This window comes from Oryzias latipes, chromosome 21 (assembly GCF_002234675.1).
Source record: "Oryzias latipes chromosome 21, ASM223467v1".
NCBI classification, from domain to species: Eukaryota; Metazoa; Chordata; class Actinopteri; order Beloniformes; family Adrianichthyidae; genus Oryzias; species Oryzias latipes.
The window spans coordinates 23,711,496-23,733,165 of NC_019879.2; the positions used below are offsets into that span (position 1 = coordinate 23,711,496).

Here is a 21,670-nt window from a genome sequence, read left to right on the forward strand (position 1 = left end):
TCATCAGCCTTGAATGTAACACATCCCGAGCCTTTCAGACGAAGCCGCGCTAGATGAGGAGGGTTTTGAATCATCGCACACTCCTTTAACAACACAGTGTAAACAGGACAATAGCACTGTTTGATGAACTTGTCACCAAAAAGCCCCAGCCCATGCAACGAAGAAACACATCTGAAATGGCAGTGAAAATGTGAAAGTGCTGATTTATTATTTCCTCCCTGCGTGATGCTGCCGCCGAACACAAGCTTCCTGTGAAACTTAGAGGAACTCTATCAGAAACGGAGGTTTTGTTAAAGCCCAGCAAGAGCTCATGAATAACAGTGGCCTGCCTTTGCAGAGAAAAATCCTCCTGTTTTCAATATGCCCGACACTGCAGCACCACATTAAATGTGCTATTTATTTGATCAAATTATAGTTTTTATTTGATCTGAGCCAGATTGATGCATGTAAAGCTCATGTCTGCGAGCATAAATGGTATTAATATGGGCTTTAATTTCTCCCTGTTCCATAGCATAATGTTTCCCCCTAGTGGTATTGTGCTGGCATGAGCCTGTATATGAAGAGTAATTAAACATGAATGTTTTCTAAAAGCAAAAGGAAGTCTGTGAGACAGTTTTAAAGCCACATCTAAAGCTATCATAAAAATGGAAAGTGATCAGGAGCAGATTTAGTTTGATTTCATTGCGTCCATAACTTGATAAAACCTCATTAGAAAAGATTTTTGAACCCCCTACAGGGTTTTCTTCAATTGACAAAACTGTGTGCATATGAAAAAACAACCAGTCAAGCAGTACTTCAGAGTGGATCTTTACCATATGAGGCGATATTCATGGAAATAAATAAGAGTGATGACAAAGCCCTCGCAGTGACATCCTATAATTAAATGTGGAAGAAATTGTTGCTTTTTCACATGCCCACAACATGTCCCGTGTTTTAGGCGGCAAGCATGATCGCGGGGGGAAACTTGGTTTGATAAAAGTTATAAATGCGCCTGACATTTTAATGGTAAATGAATGGAAGCAGAGCGCAGCATCTAGACAAACTGTCAAGGGGAAAACAAATGGTGTTATTTTTCCACACCAGCTCCACAATTCAAAGCAGCCAAAAGTCAATACTCGCACTTGACAGTTTAGACTAACATGAAGACAAGTTGCAAGAAGTACAAAACATTGCATTATGGAATGGGCCTAAAGGGGCACACGCCATCAGTCCGGAATATGTCCATCTTTGCTTGCCGTTGTCATCAGGGGATTTGGGTTTCAAACTTTAGATGCTAAGAGGCAATTACATGATAATTACAGTGATACAGTTAGCTGTTTGTTAAAAATAAACCCAACACCACAGGTGCAGAGGCTAGAAATGATGTGAGCAGATCTGACTCATTTGTGAGTGGACTGCTGATGAGCTGAAAAACAGCTCTGCAATGTTTGCCTTTCTATTACCAGGGGAGGTTTCAAAGGTGCTGCAAGAGCTGCTGCAGGACATTAATTCAAGTCCTTTTGGATATAAATGAACATTTTGACCGTCAACAAAAGCAGACAGGCATTTTACTCGAAATATTTAGTAGCGTAACGTGTCAGGTCAGTGCACAATGTATTTGACTTACAAGGAAAAATATAAAGCCATGGCAGAGGGACCCATATTGTATTGATTGATAAATGCATTTCCCTCTGTTTACAATTGGCTATCTGTCAGAGCCATGAACTTCACTGAGAGGACAAATATGACCTTCTTTCTTATTGCTTCCCTTTTGTACTCCATGGCCTTGAATCCTCAAGTTAATATCTTGGTCATTTTCAAATTGTCGCGGCTTTGCCGAATAGAAGTATTAAATAAAAAAGAGGTGGACAGGACAGCTTAGATATGGAATTAGTTTTATTCATGAGGCATATTGTAGTATTATGTGAGAACTCTGTTTAGTGCTTTGCGCTTACGCAAAAGGTGTCTAATCCACTCTATTCTAGCTTTTATCACAGCTATCAAAAGCTAAAAAAGCATGTATTTATGATCATGCAAATGAGCAGTGCTCTTAGCCTCCATTTCCTGCAGATGAACAGAAAACTGGAAATGAAAAGTAAAGGCTCGCTCTGCCATCAGATTCCTCTGCTCTTTCTCTGCCACACTTTTGGAAATGATTTATTTTCTCTCGAGGTTGGTTCCTTACCTGGCTTTTGTATAATTCGCAGCAGCCCTCGACTCTTGTCTCATTTGTTCTCATAAATCAAACACTAATTCAAACTGACCTTAAAATTAATGAGGACAGAATACTGTGACAAAACCTGTGCGCCAACAGATGAAAGTCAGCGGGAATGTAAAATTGTTTAAAGTTGTGACTTTCTTCTCAAGCTATGCGCCACACAAGTCCACTGAGGTTGATAGAACAAACATAAAGCAGAAATTCTCACTTGAAGCTGTTCATAGAGAACGTGAAAACATGCATTTCCCCGTGGACATGTCCCCTTGATTAAAAGATAAATTCATCTAATGCTTTTTTCTTGCACCATTTATTTGCAGACTTTGAGGGATTTTGAGACTAAAATGCTCTAAATTTGCTTTCATACATCATGGCTCCATCATGAGGTTGTTAACACACAAGAGCTGTTTGTTTGTTAAAACTCCCCCCAAAAAAATGTACATTAAAATGGTAAATAATCTAAATGTTGGTTATTTGGGGGCCGCTCATTGTTTCATGGCCTCATCTGAGAGTGCTGTTTGTCACCAGTGTGGGATTTAAAACTCATCAGTGTCTCATCAATAAATCATTTGAGATGAGAAACAGTTTGCACATGCTCAGTGTGTTCATACGCCAAATTAAACTCCAAAACAGCACAACTGCAAATGTGAAAATTAAAGCTGTGCAATCGGTTGTCATAAACGTCAGGGCGTTTGAAAAAGAAAGAAAAACAATGTTTCAGTTTACATTATTATCTTACTTTCTATGCTAGGCAGAGAGATTCATTAAAGTCTGAACATTTGCTAGTCAAAGTGATGACTGACAGGCAGGAATTAGCACAGCAGTCTCATGCATTGTGCTGTATTGTGCAGTTAGGAAGAGAATTTTAAACAGCAAATTTCAATTTGACAGCAGTCTAGATGATTTTTGAAGATAAGGGTTTACTTTTTTGGGATATATAAAGCATTTTGCAAGAAACTGAGCTGCCGTGAAGTCTTCAAAGGGGCAGCCAATTTTACATCTTCTGACTGACATAAAAGGAGGTTACCTATTTACCTTATTCAAATAGAAAAACAAATATATAAGCTTTTTATTTAATTTGGTGAGATTTTAATGAAGAAAAGACAAGTAAGCATCACAATACACAAAACTAAAATTCAAGTATAAAAATGTTCCCAAACAAATATTTACACTTCTGTAATCTCATATTCTGAGATGCTGGAGTCATTTACATCCTACAGATACATCTCAAACAGCTCACCGCTTTTTTTCAAATTTTCTAAAAGATAGTTGCAACTTCTAACTCTGTCGCCACAGTCACTATATTAGGACTCTGCTTGTGTGCAGGAGCCCCCGCCACTGCAGCTTCATGCTGCTGCTGATTGAAGTAGGACGGAAGGGTCCCAGACTTCGAGAACGTCTGCATGCTGCTTCGTGATTTCGGCTGATTTGTCCCATAACCACAGTCATTCCTGTTGCCGTGATGATTGTTGAAGACGGGCGCTGGAGAGAAGCCCATTGTGTACGCTTGATCCCTGGAAGCTCGGAGGCTCTGCAGCGGGATTGCACAATAGGTGCCTTGGCAGTCTCCAGAAATGCTGTTTGCAGCACCTGAAACGAAAGTGAAATTCAAAAAGGTAACTGCTGATGCTGATCCTGCGATGCCACTGATCAATTGTAAATTTGAAAAGTTTCGCATAGTCGTGTTTGATTTTAGGATTTAGGAGAAAGCTTACTTTTTAGTCTCGGCTGAAAGGTACTGAAGTTCTTCTTGCCCCCATCCCCGCTGATGTCAGAGTCACTGTCGTTGAAGTCGCTGTCCCCTTTCCCGCTGTCCTTCACGCTCAGCTGGTCATTATTGTTGATGCCACTGTAATCAACAAATACAGTATGAACCACATGAACTGGGTTATTGATGTCCACTTTTTTTTTTCAAATGTAGGGCTCGACTTGCCCATCTAACCTCATTCTACAGTCATGCCACAAGCAACAAACTGAGTGCTTTTGAAGGACACTTGCTGTAAAGTGTTACATATCTGAGAAAAAAAAAGGTTTTTCTTACCTCACTTGCAGGCAGTATCTATCACCTTGCCACATGGATGCGGGCTGAAAATGCTTGGAGGGCAGGAAGATCTAAAAGGAAAACACAGTGACCTTAGTTTCTGGCAGATACATCAAAATATGACACGGAAAATCTTCCGAGCGACTTACTTTTGTGTCTGAGTCTCCACTCCTCTCCTCGTACAGGCAAGAATTGTCCAGCGACAGAGACGTCCCCTCGTGGAAAAATCCCCGCTGGCCTGTGTAAATGTTTGGCTCTGCTAAACTGAGCATGGGCAGAGGCCTCCCATCAAACAGGTTCACTTCTCTCTTGCTGCCATGGCTTCTCCTCCCACGACTCAGTTTGCATGTGACAGTCACAGCTATTATTGCAATTAACAACAATGCACAACCCCCACTGAGCATGATAATAATAATTAGCGGCCCATCAAAGCTGAAGCCTTCCTCATCACTTGACCGCAGCACAAGGATGACTTGGTCTTCGGCAGGCTCTGCGTCTGAGATGACAAACCTAATCGTGGCGCTGCTGGAGAGCGGAGACCTGCCGCCGTCACTCACTGTGATTTTTATTTCCAGCACGTCCCCATTTTCAGCTGTCAGCCTTTGTTTTAGAGCAATCTCTCCCGTGTCTTCGTTTATCGTAAACAGCTTGGGGTCACCTTGTACAATATGGTAGGCAAGCTCGCCGTTCAGTCCTTCGTCCTCATCTTCAGCTGATACTTGAAGGGCAAGATAACCAGAGGGTGCGTTGTAGGGCAGAGATATATCAGCTGAGTTATTCAGGAAGACAGGGAAGGTGAAGTATGGATAGTTGTCATTCTGATCTACAACTCTGATCTGGATTGTTGATGTGCTGGAAAGAGGGGGGGAGCCTCTGTCCTCTGCTTGGATGACCACCTCAATTTGCTGCAACGTTTCAAAATCAAACGACCTCAAAGAATACAAAGATCCTGAGTGAGAGTCCACAGAAACATAAGTGGAGACTGGAGATCCTCCTTCCACCTCTGAGTCTATGAGTTTGTAGGAAACTTTGGCATTTTTTCCAGTGTCGGGATCACTTGCAACAACCGTGGTTAAAAATGAGCCTGGAATATTATTTTCCAGGACTGAAATCTCATAGAGGGGCTTGCTGAAGAGTGGGGGGTTGTCATTCTCATCAGTCACGCTGATGGTGTACTGCCTGACAGTTTTAAAAGGAGGCTGTCCCAAGTCCTCTGCTACCACAGTCAGGTTATACTCTGGGATGCTTTCTCTGTCTAAAGTTTTAGTGGTGACGATCATGAACGTGTCTCCATACGCCTGCTGAAGGCTGAAGTGCTCGTGCCCGAGCAGGCTGACGCGCACGTAGCCGTTGGAGCCAGAGTCTCTGTCCGAGGTGCTGATGAGAGCCACAAAGCTCTCCGCGGCCGCAGCCTCGGTGATGTACGCCACCCCGTCGCTGCTGGAGGTCATGGGTTTGATACTGATCTCCGGCGCGTTGTCGTTCACGTCCACGACTTCTATCACAACTTTACAGATGGACGGAACCGAGTTCTCACCTGAATCAGAGGCTCTGATTTTCAGCTCGTAGGACCTCCTCTTCTCAAAGTCAACGCGCGCCTTTAAAGTCACATCCCCGGAGTGAGAGTCGACGTGGAAAATGCGAGCAGCCTCCGTGGACACGCCGGTGCCGAGCGCGTACACAACTTCCCCGTTGACGCCGTCATCCGGGTCGAAGGCGTGCACCCTGAGGACCCGGTGTCCCACCGGAGCGTCCTCGTTCAGCTCAACATTCAGAGAGCTGTGCTCGAAGACCGGGCTGTTGTCGTTGAAGTCCAGAACTCTGATGTGCACGGTCATGGAGCCGGACTTTGGAGGCTCTCCTCCATCAGACGCAGTCACTTGGATTGTGTAGGAATCTTCAAGTTCCCTGTCGAGCTCACGCACCAGCACCAGCTCCGCAAACTTTCCCCCGTCCTCCCCTTCACGCACTTCCACGGAGAAGTGTCCGCAGGGGGAGATAGTGTAGCTCTGGATGTAGTTTTCACCTACATCCTCATCCACTGCCATCTGCAGGGGGAATCTGGAGTCAAGGGGCACATTTTCTACGATCTCCAGACTCGTCTCGTTGAGTGGGAAGCGAGGAGAGTGGTCATTGATGTCTTTCACCTCTATCTCCACGTGGATGAGCTGAAACTTTTCTTTGGACAGGGCCACGATGTCGAAAGTGATGAGGCAGCGGGGGGACCTGGGGCATAGCTGCTCTCGATCAATCGGTTCTGCCACACTCAGGAGTCCGTCAGACTCCCTCATCTTAACCACGGAGGAATTACTCTCCTGCATGAAGCGGAAGGACGTGTCCGGGTCATCTCCAGGATCAATTTTTAAATCCTGAGACAAATTTCCAATCTCTGTCCCGGGTGCATCCTCTTCAAAAGTGAAATACCTTGTAGTTGTGCAACCAACGGAGTGTGAAAATACAGCGAGCAGCAGAAAAAGGCCAACTGTTGCAGCTGCGCAGTCAAATCCCATGATGAGGAAGGAGCCGCCGAAAAACGCACTTAAATGGTGCCAAATGGCGGTAACACGTCTCCTGGGCCAGAGTCAGCACTGTGTTGTCAGACTTAGCTGGGACTGTATAAGCTCCAGTGTATGCAAATGGGCTGACCAGCTGACCAATGGCCTTCCAGGAGTGCGCCAAAAGCCAAACGTTTGAGCTTCAACTCACCGTTTGGGCGCAAATGGCTCATCAGATAAACTGATTGTGGCCCTTCAATCCACATGATGATATTGTTACATAAATTAAACGGCAACTAATCAATTAACTTAATTACCTGAGTGGCTGCCAATTAGGTTAGCATGCAAAAGGAAGTTCAGGTGCTGGAACCTTCAACAACAATTATCTGCGTTATGTTGTTTGAATAATGCAATAGGCTACTCATGCCTTATATTATAAGTTTCTGCATAAAAATATAAGTGTGCCACGTTATGTAAAACAGCTAAGACAAATACTTTCCTCTATAACGTAAACACATAACAATGATTTGAACACATATTAGTGGAGTTTATGTTTCTTTTTTTTTTCTTTTTTTTTCATTTAAACTTGTCCTGTCCAACAGCTAGGCAGGCAGAATTTATGTTCCAGCACTTTTCCAGACTTGATAAAGCAGAAAAATCAAATATGTTAGAAAGGAAAATATATAGTTTGAAAATAACTGTAGCAAAGTGCTAAAAAAAGTTAAAGACAAAAGGATATTTTACCAAGAGCAAGACTTAATGGATTTAGAAGCATCTCTGTATAGGAACAAAAGACAACAAAACAAACACTGAATGGAACAAGTCCTCTGGCAGAACAGCATTTAAAACAACATTGATTCATTATTAATGCACAAAGCAGCAACAGCAGAAGGAGAGCACATTGGTTTGAGTACTTTGTTCTTTTAAAAGGAAACTTTAGGGTGTCAGTGCATTAAAAGGCAACTCCACAGCTTATATGAAGCATATATGAAAGTCTCACTGTACTTGCAATGTTTCCAAAAGTTATAAAATAATGATAGAAGATGTTTTAAACTACAGCATTTGTGATGGAAAAAAAAGTATTTTCTTTGAATGAAAAAAAAATCATTTCTGATAAGCAAAAACGAAGAGACATATTTAAAAATGACAGGAATGACTTTCATATTAACTGACTTGTTTAAAACTCTTTTCTGGTTTAATCTCCTCTTTTCCACACTACATTTTGTGTGTGTGTGTAATTTAAAGGCCCACTCAAATGAAAATTATGTTGTGGATGTTTTTAACAAGTTCTTGTGGTATTTCTCTCACGATGAAAAATTCTAATGAATGAGAAGGTGTGTCCAAAATTTTGGTTTGTACTGTATATAAAGTAAGTCTAAAATTGCACTTTTGGGTATTTCTTTATTCAAATTTTTGTGAATCAGGAGCAGACACAAAAATGCAGTTGGAAAATGTTTGTACTTGTGACACAGAGGTCATTATGGCAAACTAGAGGTTCCCTGCTCCGCTCCATTCTAATGAATTCCATTGTAGATGTAGATCCATGTACGTCTGTTATCGTCTGAGCTGGCATTTAACTATAAACTATAACTATTGGATAACTACAATTATTCTCGCCATTTTTGCCGCACTTCTAACGATAGGTTGGGGATATGAGGGGCTGTAAGCTAGCAGAACAGGGTGTAAACAGAGGGATGATGGGAAGTGGGGGGAAGGGCTTACTCTTCGTCAGAAGTCTCGCCCAAACCTCAGAGTCAAATTTTGAATTAACTACTACCACTTTGTAGAAACTATGCCCTAGAAAATGACACAGATTTTTTTGATTTAGCCTAAAAATAGCATAATCACAATCAAATTACCACTGGGCATGCTTTACAATAGATCATAATTTAATTAGAATGGGACTTTAAATTTATATTTGCATTAATTCACAGTGTTGCTTCCTGGCTGCCACACACCACTCATCGGTTTCCGCAGCGTTTTTCATTTGTTTGTTGCCCAGTTTTGTCATTTGATGCATGTTTTGTAGGTGTTGTTCCACTTTATGTTGACTCTTTAAAGTGGTTTATTAAAGCCTTGCTTGTCTTTTGGTGCTTATTATATCTCACATCAGTAACTATTTGAGTTTGTCCTCGGTTTTTGTCTGAAACCTTCATTTGACTCCTCACTTATGGTCACCCTCAAGTGCAAAGCACAGCAACAAATCGTTCAATGCAAAAACATATAAAAATTCACAACTATTAAAAAAGCAAAACTCAAAAAAAATAAAAATAAAAAAACATTGTTACATTTTAGAAATCAAAACAAAATAGCAGAAGCAAAAAGACAATTCCAAAAAACTGAAACAAAATGAAACGAAAAATTGAAATAAAATGTAAAAAGAATTGAAAGACAAGAAAGTACTCTGGGACATCACTGATTGGATGACAACCCGGTTCACTTTTTCAACCGGATATTATTTGGCATGGCAATATTTTCCAACAGAATATATTTCTTTACGAGGCCTATATCATGCTATTCTTAACCCTTTCAGAGGAAACTATATCCATGTATGATAATATATTACCTTTGATCCACTGAATAATAATTTTTTAAATGAAATGTGAATTATTTTCACAGCTCATTTTCCTCCCTGGGAGTAAGATGACTCAATCTCTAAGGCTTCGCCTTTCGCTCCTTGTGGGTACCGCCCATTGTATGTCATCAATTCACAGTCGGCCTCGGCACCGTGTCTGCGTTTTGCCCACGAAAACAAACAACATCTGAACTTTCGCAAAGATGGATGTGCATATTGTGCATATAAAAGAAAGGCATTTTGCAGATCACCGCTAGCTCAGCGGAAAAAATATGTGTTAGCCTGACAACGCAAACTCCTCCTGGAGTTCCCCATGTCGTTTTCGTGGGTTGGGAGGGACTTCTGCTTAAAAATGCTGGTTTTTAAAACTATGCTCAAAAATGTGTGAATGGCACAAAATACCACACTAGGATTGTTTTTTGTGAGGAATTAACATTATAATACACTTAAAAGCTCAAAACTGTCCTAGCTCTTTCAGCTTCTGGCTACACCCACTGCAAAAGTAGGGTATTTCCTCAATCCACTCTTTACAACAGTTCAGGCAAAGCATTATCATCCAATCACTTAGGGCCAATAATTCTTTCTTTTTCTTTTTTCCAGTTTCTTATTTTGTTAGATTTTTTTAAACATTTCATTTTGATTTCTGGAAATTAATTTTGCTTTCCAAAAGTTTTTTTGATCTGTTGATGTAATTTGTTCTTCAGGGCCTCTGTACTCAACCACAAGAAAGTAGGTGTCTAGTTTTCTTTTTCTTTTTTTTCAAACCAGCTGTACCTGCTGTTTCATCTGTTAGAAAACAGGAGGTGTAGAAAGCCAACAAAACCAGACACCAACAGTTTGATTAGTGTTGTGCTTTGAAACCCTACAATGTTAATTGTGCACAGAATATCAAGGAAACTGTGGAACCTGGCGGTATAATCAAGATTGTCTGCTGTGTAATAAACACCCAGTTGCACTTAATTTGCCCCTTTTCAACTGCAGTTTTGTAATAGAAGCCTTGAAATTTGGAAAAGAGTGCCCTGACTGCCACTCCCACCTCACACAGACTCAAAATACACACCGGTGAACCAGCATCAGCCTGATAGCAACAACAAAAGAGCTTGAGTCAACCAGACCTTTGGTCAGCCACATGGCTGATTAGCTTCTGCTGATTAAAAGGTGCCTATGGTCCTTCAAAAGGCTCTTGACACCTCACAAAAGTTTGGGTTAAATCTGTCTGAGCCCCCCAAGAGGGCGCATACAGGGAGGTGTAAAAAAACACACGGCAAAGCCCCAGAGAGACCAGAGACACTTGACAGTGCGAGGGGTGATAAGAAGCTCTGTGCTCCCATATTTAGAGTGTTACACAAGCTCAATTTCACTCATACACTAAATGTGAAAATTGATTCTCTCTGTCAAATAATAGCGCCTGGTGTTCTTGGCAGGACTACCGGGCAAAATTAGGGGGAAAAATAGAGGGAATAACAAAACCCCTGAAATGCTAGAGAGAAACCAGTTCAGCGAGTTCCTGAAAGCTGTGGCATATCCATATTTAACTTGCTTCAGTCAGATCGTATTAAAGCAGAAGTGGCTGAGCTGGTTCTCAAATCAACAGGGCACCGAGTCAACAAGTGGTTTTCATATATGTTGAGACCTATATTGTGCCACAAGTCATCACATCAAGTGGTTTTCAAGGTTGTGCGCCTCGGCAGACCGATGCAAAATTCAGCTCAAAATCCCAGCTCATACAGAGGCAGCATCTCCTCTGCCACTTAGCAAACCTTTCAAACAAATGCTGAAATATTAAACCCAAATCTACTATTGATGTCTTAGAATACTGGTTCTTTATTTGCATGTGTCCTCTAACCTTTTCCCTGTTTCACTCCTTTATTAAAAACCTGATCATGCTGAGCTGGTGAGGAGGAAGCCACCAGGGGATCAAACATGAGACACTTTTTTTTCCATTAGCAGACACACAAAGCCTTAAGCACAATAGTCACATGCTGGCTGGGTGTTGAAATCCAGGATTTTCAGGCAATGAGGAGTCAGAAGGTGATGTAGAATTATTTGCCAAATTAGATGTTTGCACAAAGAGGATTATGGTTTAATCTTATCAAAATGTCTTAAACTTCCCATTCTGAGCCTGTAACAGTTTCAGAGTAACAGCTGGTGTGAAAATGTGTTTGTCTGGTACACATATAACAGTTAATAGATCAGCTATGCTGGCAGTGATGACCTGTTCAGTGGTGTGTCTCCTTTTTATTATTTAATAGAACTGGCTACTTTAGCATCAAATCTTGTCCACATATTGATTTGTTATAGAAATATGTCATTATAAGGTCAGACGGGGTTGAGCCTCAAACAAAGCGAGGCTAACACAGGAGTGATACTTGTTTGTCACTTAAGTCAGGTGCTTATTGCAGATCACAGGCTGATTAAGACCTGTGCGGTGGCAGTAAGAGCCTCACAGCAGATTAATGGCTTATACCATCTGTTCTCTTACTGTGCTGATTTTAATTAATGTTAAGAATATTGCTAATCTTGCTTTGCCAATCAGCATCACAGTGCCATATCATAAAGTCCAGAAGTCAATCTGATCTCTGCCGTGCTTTTGACAACACTTTGAAGGCCATTTGAAAGTTGCACATCCCTCGTCTCACACACCACCAGGCACTGAGACAGAGAAGGCATTTGGCAACAGTTGGAGCAGTAATCCTGGCATATGTCATAAGGAACAAATGTCTCAAAAGCCCACCTTTTGAACTGCAGCCCCCACGTCACCCACGCTACAAAATCCCCCCAGTTTTCTGTCACAGATTCAAGTTAGATCTTACATAAATATGTTTTAAAAATTGGGAATATAATGGAAATTATAATTTGCACTTTTTTTTTCTCTCTCTCTTGCATGGATTTTGCCTCATGTTCTCTAAAACCTGTAATGGGAAACATGAATCACAGCTATAAATACCAAACATCTGCATAAATATATCAAATCAGAGTTATTGGAAGACTCATAAACTGCGACAAAACTCCCAATTTGTATGAAAAAATAAATAAATTGGAAACATGAGATAATTAAAGAATAAAAAAATAAAAAAATAACCCTTGCTTCTCACAATAATATCTATTTCTAAATTTACCAAATTCTGAGGTATTTGACATCAAGGCTGAATTCTTCAGTTAAGTAATCTTTTATACTTTCTGTTATTTGGATCTTTGAGTGTTCGCTCACAAAACTATTAGGTTTTCAGATCCCATTAGAATAATCTCTCCACAAATAATCTTTAATCCTTCAGAGTTCAAACAGTACAAGGAAAAGCAAGGGATTTTTAACTTTGCGTCTTTTTTTTCTTCAATTTATTTCATTCTTATTTTGTGACCAGCAACACTTTAGATAAGAAATTGGTGCTTTTAAGTTTTTTGCAGGTTTGTAAACTTGCCAATCCTTTTGACAAAGCGTGAAAGGCATTCTGGTATTAAGGGGTGCCAGGTGACAAAGTGTTTTTTTTTTTTCTTCTTTTTGCTGCAATCGTGCCTTTACCCACACTGGCTTGGTGCCCAGAGCAACACACACACACACATTTACACACAGTCATATTTTCAAGGCATTTGAACTATGAGAATGCTATTTTTATTACAGAACGCTCTCAAACACAATGTCAGAATCAGGAATCTGAAATAAAGTAGAGGTTTTACCCTCAGTTTCTCCTGTAGCACAAGAAAAAAAAAGAGGGAAAATCTTTCCCAAAGGGTCCAGAATTGTTTCAAATCAGTTGTGAACAACCCCCCCCCGGTCATAACAGATTAAAGTGTCCAATCATGTGGGGTCAGTGTTGAGACAGTTTTCAGTTCAGAATTCTCCCCACATTTTCCGTTGATTACGTGTGATTACGGCAGTCAGCCAGCCTGAGACCTGTTCCTTCCTCTGTCACTTTTGTAATGTGAGCCGAATGTGATTATGCCTTGATTTGTTGAAAAAGGGGTTGTTCTGAAGGCAGCACATGTTACACTAAAATCTCAATAATTTTCGGTGATACTACCATTATCAGGTGTGAATAACTTTTTCAATAGGGCCTGACATACAACACCATCACAGAGCTGCATTTTGGGCTTGCTGAAATCAGATTGGATGATCTTCCTGGTCCAAAACCACTTGAAGGCCTTTCTACCAAAAAGTCTCTGGAACTGACTTCCTTGACCACAATACAAACAATTTATGGTCTTTTTCTGTGTAGTGGTGCCCAATGGTGCTGACATTTCAAATCTTATCCAATGTTAAAAAATAAAAAGATAGATGGTAGTGGAAGGTCTTATAAATGTTGTACTAATAACTGTTTATGTTGTTTAGTAATACAATTTTAAAGGGCCAATATCATGCAAAATCAACTTTTTTTATCTTTTAAGTGTATTATAATGTAAATTCCTCATGAAAAACAAAACCCAAATGGTATTTTTCTCCATTCACGCATCAGAGTATTCTTTAGAAAACCTGCACCCTGAGCACCAGCCCCTCCCACTACACAAAAACAAGTGGGTTATCACATTGTGATGTAGGATAAGTGAGAACAGCCCCTTCCAGGAAGAGTCTGCTCTGCCAGCACCGCCCCCAGGCTCACACACTTTCTCCGCAAAGTTAGCAGTTATCGGGTCAAAAGTTTCAGGCTCTACAATATGCACATCCATCTTTGCAAAAATTCAAGTCGGGTTGGAAAATGAGCTGCACAAATAACTCATATTTCATTAAAAAATGTTCTTTACTGTGCCAAAGGTAATAATTATTATATATAAGTGTATAATTTACTCTAAAAGGCTTAAGTGAAGCACGATATAGGCCCTTTAAAATTTGTCCAATTTCTACAAAAAGTAAATATTTTCACAAATTTTATGTTGCTGTAAAAAAGGTTTAATAGTACCAATAATTTACTTTTTAGAAATATAGAAGTTAAAATGCTTTTATTTTTAAAGAAACACAATAAAAATTGTGTTTTTATTGTTTTGAACATCTTCTAGCAGCAAATTTCTCGGCATAAGTAAAGAAAATGAAGTTGCTATCTCTGATTTCTGTATTCAAATCGTTACGAATCATTCATTTATTCAATAATGTTAGGTTGGGGTTGTGAGAGGTTGTAAGCTAGCGGGACAGAGTGCGTCGTGTCCGTCATCTCCCATCATCCCTTTTGATCAAAAAAAGGGATGATGGGAGATGACGGAAGGATCACTTCACACCAACAGTCTCGCCCACAACTACTGCCGCTCTGCAGAAACAATACCCTTGAAAACAAGAGTGTTTTTTTTTATTTGACTTAAAAATTCCATAATCATAATTATAAGACCACTGGGAACACTTTTACAATAGATCAAAAGATGATTGAAGTAAGACTTAAAAATGCTGTTTTCTCATTAGAAAGTTATATTTATCTCACTTCATTTTGTTATTTGTTTGCAAAAAACAATAAATCTTTATAACGTAAAGATTGCATGACAATTTTTAGTATTTTTGTAAAAGTAACTAAAAATAATAGAACTTCATATTTTGCATTATTTGAGTTTCATACTTTATGTGAAAAACACAGCAAATGTTGAAAAAGCTTGTGAAACAGCAGTTTATTTCAAGGTGACAGCCAAAGGCGAGCTTTTTTCAGTCAATGGGATGAAAACCAGCCTCACAGCACACTCCTGTAAGTGGATTTAGACATGAACAAAGGTGATTTCAAGGCTAGTTTTCCGGGCTGGCCTCACAAAAGCACGTGGTATGTGATGGAGGCACGTAATGTGGGTCTGTTCTCATTTCACGTTTGTCCGTCATGCCAACCTGCTTGGTTTCCAGGGTTACGAGTCCCGCCCCAGGCATCGGTGACAGCAGCAAAGCCTCTTTGAAATGAAAAACCTGGACATTTATTTTATGAGACAAACAGAAGGAGATTCTTGCATCATTATCCAGTCATTGTCAGCCTACTTTGATTATGCATTGCTGTGAAAAGGGAAACGCCTTTAGTGTTTTTTTATAGCTTCAGAAAGTAAGCTTAATGAAAAGTTTTTGGTTCCTAAACATAAATACACAAGATAATCAGAATCAGTTTTTTGATTGTTGGAAGTCTCTACTATAGTGGATTATTTTTGTTTTTGCACTTAAAAATGTGTCTAAAAAAATTAGCTTTGATTTTTTTTTTCAGCATGTATATGCAAGTTAAGTGCAAAAAACGTTTCTTTTTACTTGGCTACGGTTGTAAACAAACAAACAATTAAACAAAAAAAAAATCTGAATATCGGAATCAACGAAAACACATAAAGAAAACACTAACATTTCAGAATATGTTTTAAGTCCGTGGTGGTAGTTTCATGGTCTATCAGTCTGAAATGCTTGATGTTGGACCTAAAATTAAGATTGTATAGTTTTAGAATGCTATATCCTATTAAAATGCATGTTTTTACGTCTGTCAGAGAGTCAAACCACTCAGATAAAAGTGTGACTGTAGGCAACCTTGTGCTTTAGTAAACACCTATAATTGAATATATGAGATATGATCTGTCCTAGGATGATTAGTTTAAGTTTTGGTTCTATGTAAACAAAATTGTCAGTTCAATTCTTAATTCAACATCAATGTTCTTCTATGAGTTACAAAGATGTTTTAAACTGAGAAACTTGTTGAGGTTTAGGTTTGTTTTTCCATCATAAATCTAAAAAGACAGAAACCTTTAAGCTCTAATGTACTTTCAAATTCATGAATGAAATTTAAAAGCAGCATAAACTTATCTTAGTTCTTCAAATTAAAATTAAAATCCAAAAACCAACGAGCTCCATGCCTGAGAAGTGTAATTTCGTCACATGCTGTTTTGTGGTATGCTTAACCACTGATAAACATCCTGCCTGCTTGTTTGAAACAGTTTCCTTGCTGCTAAACGTCTCAGCGGGTTCTTGACTGATTTGTATTCATGATGTAGCTTTTTTTAAATTTAGATAGGCACAGACTTTTTTTCTTTTTTTCTCCATGGCTGGAGAGTTATCAAGTCATTGCAGGCTAACACCTTATCAGTTTCCTCATCTCACTTTAACCTTAGGCGCACTAATAAACTGGGGGTATACATGTCAGTACCCTGGCCTTGAGGGTCAGGTGGAAGGTTTAATCTCTGCCATTTGGGCTGTCTGAGAGGCAGATAAAACAAGATTATCCTGTGATTGGTGCTGGTCCTTGGTGAGATGAGAGGGTGGAAGCATGTGAGCAGCAGCTGTGAAGGTGCCAGATACTCAGACTGGTTAGTGTTCTCTGTTGCTTTTGGCACCTCCTGTGGCGTCACAGGAACAGAGACCCCCCCCCTCCCCAATGCAGCCCATCCTCATAACTCTCCAATTGGCCAAATGTTTGACTTACAGTCCCTAATTATGCTTCACAATATGCCTTTACAAAGCGTTCAAGGCTGTATAAATCCCATAAGAACACGTGACCTTGGTCCCACATAAGTGCTCCTCCTGTCTTTTGAACTGCATCAAACTTATGTATTCAGATCGTTTTCTTGAGGGATGAAATCTCTTTTGCTCCACTCCCAAAATTCAGGCCATGTGAGGGGCAACTTAAAAAGATAGATTTGTAAAACAAAGATCAATTATGGAAATAAATGCATAAAATTAGAAAAATCTAAGAGAAATCTTCACACTTTCACCATTAAATTAATTAGTCTAATAGGGCAAGGCATGAATAATAAAAGGTTTCCTTCTAATTTGATCTCGGTGGACTCCACGTTTTAAACAAATCCAGAACATTAATATGGATGCCGTGTAAACATGTTTCCAGGATTTCTTCATGTTGGCCACAAAAGGCTGAGACTATTAAGAAATTTGGAAAGACAGATTTTGTTGTTTAAATCTCCTAAAAGCCAAAGCAGATCAAAAGAGGCATTAGTATGCAGAGACAAATCATGTTTGGCTGAGGTTCTTTCACCCCCACTCAATTCCAGTCATTCCCTTCTGTGTTGTAACTAATGCTCGCTGCCCTGCTAAAACTGGAACAACAGTTGCAAGCCTGCCTTTTGATTATGCATTTCTGAGAAATAATTGAACATATTTTTTTTAAAGATTAACAAAATAAACAGAAATGAGGCGGCGAAATTGCTGCTCAAAGCAGCACGCGAATTTATAAAGAGAAAATGAGAGGGGAATCATTATATTCTGTCTCACTGTCCTTGATAAAAATGTATCCAGCAAAGGATCATCATGACAAAGAAAACAAAGCAGGATCTGGAATTGAGGGCAGTCGTTTCAAAACAGGGAGTCGCCCTGCATGTTTGGCTAGAAAGCAGGTGTGAGAGTGCCATCTACAGGCTGAGGCGTTGGCACTGTCACATTTCAGCACTTCTGTGTTCTCACAATTACAAGAATGAAGCTCTTTAATTGGCAACTAAATCAAGAATTCCCCTTTTACATTTCTGATTTAAAAAAAGCCTTTTACTTGTAGACCCTTTGTGTTTGTATGCAGTGTGGCTTTCTTGCTTGTTTTAGACTTTTCTCAATAAAGCCTCCCTTATGAATTTTTACTTAATTATGTCACCACTTCACATTTCATGCCTCATATTGAATTTCACTGCCATAGGTGACATGGGTGAGGTTCCCAAAGATCAGTATATGATCCTTCAGGGACGTTCTGCACATGATGACTGTATGATACAATTTGATGCAGGATGTTCTTTGATTTCTATTTTCTTCAATGCAGCTTGAGTGGTCATCTGCTCTGGAATTGCATTGTTTCATTGTATCTCGAGCATATAGGCTGTATATACACCTGCGATGCATTTTACCATGACTTGTTGGCGTATCTGATGAGCTAAATAAGAATTTCCTCTGCAGGCCAGGCTCTGAATAAATTTCATTTCCCAGTATGGTTATATTATTCAAAGCAGGGAAGATAAAGTATAGCCTCTTTGCCTGTTGGTTTGTCCATGATTGCATTTATATGTGCCTCGGTGTATCACTGCTAATTTGTGCCTTTTTAAGGACTAGGTCCCTCTCCTGCTACTTGAATGGATTTCTCTTCGCCATGTTGTCATCCTAGAATGTCAGCTCCTCAAAGCAATTTCCTCTCAGCCATTATCTGATGGGTGAGAATGCTTTCCTACTGGCAGTTACAGATCATACTCAGGTTGAGCTGGAGCTGGCTGTTAAACACAGGACTGGCTCCTTACCAAGCTTCAGTCTGCCTGGCTCTGACAGTCCCCACAAGGCTGGCCACTGGGGGCGGACTGTTGGGCCAACTGGCCTCTGAGGGGTGTAATCACTCCATGTGACATATTTGCTGTAGGTATCCATTTGCTCCACAGCAAAGCAGAGGAATTGCACTGCTTTGTCAAGTTAGACCAGAAGATGGCAACCTTGAGGTGGGGAAAAAAAACCATTTGAAACACTTTATTACTTAAACCCTACACCGCTTAGTGCTGTAGAGAAAGAATAGGAGGACAAAACCATGGTAGATTAGAGGAAAAAAGATTACCAAAAGCTTATTTTATCTTAGTGATCATTATCATATGTCCTTGTTGTTTGATTATATATTTATATCTATATTTTCCTCACCAGCAGACCAAAATAACCAGAAATATTAGTGACACCCTACACCCCCTTGACAAATTGAGCATGGGGTTTTGTTTTAGCATGAATTTTTAACTATTCATAAACAAGCAAGCCCTGTGAGCAGAAGAAATGTTTAAAGATTCTTCATGGAGACAATACGCTCTTTTTTTTAGCCTCAATTAGGAATGCAAAAGCCGCGGCTAAGGCTCTGAAGAGGATGCCTACAGTGTGTGCATGTGTGCGAGTGGAGCACAGAGATAGATTATTGTTGAGGGGCATCAGCTTAGGATGCTTTGTTTCCCCGCTGTGGGTTGAGAGCATTGGGGAGTTAAAGCATTCCAATCTGGTCTTGGAGTCTTGCGGTGCAAAGGGTGTTTGGAGTACGCCTGGTGATAGCCGATTCCATAGCAGGGCTGATTCTCAGGGTAGTCATTGTGTTGGCAAGCGAGGAGGTTAATCAGATCTCAGATATATTAGGACCAGTTGGTACTTCCATAGGGCCCTATGAAAAGAAAAAACATAAGCTCTCCTAAAGCATCCGGGCTATTTCCAGACTTGATAGCAATCTGTGTTGGTATACATCTGAAGTGACTCGATATCCTTCAGAGCAAAATCCAACTTTTTTTTTTTATTTTCATTAAAGGTCTGACAATTAATTATCTGAGATTAAGAAATTCTCTTCGAGGACTGCGGGCACATTTCCATGTCTGCTTTGTTTGCTGAAAAGGGCAGATTAGCTTAATTGACTTTTTTAAAGTATTAAGTCAATTAGTAGACATTGTGTGAAGATGGGATCAGTCTGCAGAAAGCAGATTGTTCGTTATCATTCTCTCCTTAAGACCCACTCTGATGAAAATTGTGTTTTAACATGTTCTTGCAGGATTTTTCTGATGATGGAGGGCATCTATGAAGAAAATTAAGCTCAACATTGCATTCCTGAGTATTTCTTTATCCAAATCGCTGTGAATGAGGAGTAGACATAAAAGGTAGCTTGAAAAAGAGCTAGACGGACACATTGGTTGTAGAAGAGAACTGAACAGAGTAACCTCTCGCCCCTCACGTTCCAAATATGAAATACTGTTTGACTTCAAGAAGCCAAAATCCCATAGACTTCTTTTGAGAAATAAACAGCTATTACTCAGTCATATTTGTCAGAATAGCCATTCTTGCTCTGCTATAACATCTTCTTGCTAATCCTATTGTTAATTCATTCATTTTCTAAACCTGTTTTGTTCCTTTAGCCCTTGTGCTATCTTAGATGACCCCACCCTTACTTTGACGTGTTCTCCCTACCATGACAAAGGTGGATAAAGGTGGAAAGATTTCATGTAATCCATGGACACCAGTGAAGATCATTGAAAAAAAAAGGTTCAGCGCACTGTCTAGTGGGTCTAGATGACCCAATTTCCAATGCTAAAGTGCCTAGGATAGCACAAGGGTTAGAGGGCCCACTTGTGGGCGAAGGCTGGGGATCCTGGACAGGTAGCCGGTCTGTCACAGAGTCACAAATCACACATCCATTTAAACTCACATTCACACTATGGACAATTTAGAGTGGCCATTTAACCGATGAAGCATGTTTTTGGATGGTGGAAGGAAGCCTGAGTCCCCGGAGAAAACCCAAGCATGCACGGGGAGAACATGCAAACTCCACACATAAAGGTCCCCCATTGATGTTCTGTTTCAGTCCCCCAGCCGGGACTTGAACTAGTGGCCTTCTTGCTGTGAGGCAAGAGCACTAGCCCCTGTTCCTCCATGCAGTCTAATCCTATTGTTTTAAAAAATATTGTTTCTTTATAGCAAGTTATAAACTGACCAATCAGATGCTTCAATAAAAGTAGCTGCTGGCCCCCACCTCAAACGTTCGAACTGTTTTATCCACAGATTCTCCCGAGCCTGCTCTCAGTGGTAGAGGTGTGGACTTCCAACAAGCTCAATTCTGATTGGCACAGTGATTGCCATAAAAACGTTTATTCAGATTGACTCGAACCACTGCTTACTGTCGTCATGTGGCTCCAAATGGCGGTGTCCATATCCAATCTGCAGAAACTGTCCTAGAAAATAAAACTTTTTTTTATTTTGGCTAATAAGGCATTCTCACAATTTAAAAAACCATTGCAAACATTTTTACAAAAGCTAAAAGGATTATTGGAGTGGGACTTTAATAAATAATGTAAATTTGCAAAAGAGTTTTTGGACTGTGTGTTGTGTATTATAGATTGAAATTTTCGCTTTTGCACAACCTCCACAGTTGTTCATCAGGTTATGGCTGTGCATAGATGGGACTGCAGGAAAAGTAAAGACCCGTTTTTTACTTTTGACATGTAAGTAATACAAGTCACTAAGAATAAAATGCTGATTCTTCCTGGCTTTCCATGTTACCTTCTTAAGTGATACTTTCAGACATGCATTAGTTTGACAACATTTGTGAAATTCATTCAAACAACCACCTTGATGAGGAGGCTGTTTAAAGCTGACGCTGATGAGCTTGGATGAGACTCCACCTAATGTCCTGCATGCTACATTTCACAAGTATCAACTATTGATGACATCCCTGGATAACGACACCGGCATCAGACTGATGAATATTTAAATGCTTTTACGTCTGCATTAATTTGAATTTGCCCAATCTTTCTTTCTTAATGCGATTGTGTTCTCATCAACGTGCTTTTTAAATGCAATCGCAAAAAGTTTCAGCCTCAGAATATGCTTTTGGGATGGAGCTAAAAATGTGGTACGACTGAGAAGGACAATGAACAGAGTAGACATGACTTTTGAGGTGACAGCCTCAAGCAGGACATTCAACAGTCTGCCATCAAGGCAACATACA

The 21,670-nt window shown here is 40.0% G+C and overlaps 1 protein-coding gene across 1 annotated transcript; it reads right to left on the bottom strand.

The window, feature by feature from the left end:
- Positions 1-3,258: 3,258 nt before the first annotated feature.
- LOC101167157 (protocadherin-8) lies at positions 3,259-6,821 on the bottom strand. Its single transcript, XM_004081781.3, has 4 exons — positions 4,385-6,821; positions 4,236-4,306; positions 3,910-4,043; positions 3,259-3,784 (listed from the first exon to the last, which is right to left on the bottom strand). Exons 1-4 carry the CDS (start codon positions 6,743-6,745, stop codon positions 3,453-3,455), a joined length of 2,898 nt encoding a protein of 965 aa, XP_004081829.1. The 5' UTR covers positions 6,746-6,821; the 3' UTR covers positions 3,259-3,452.
- Between the last annotated feature and the right edge of the window lie 14,849 nt (positions 6,822-21,670).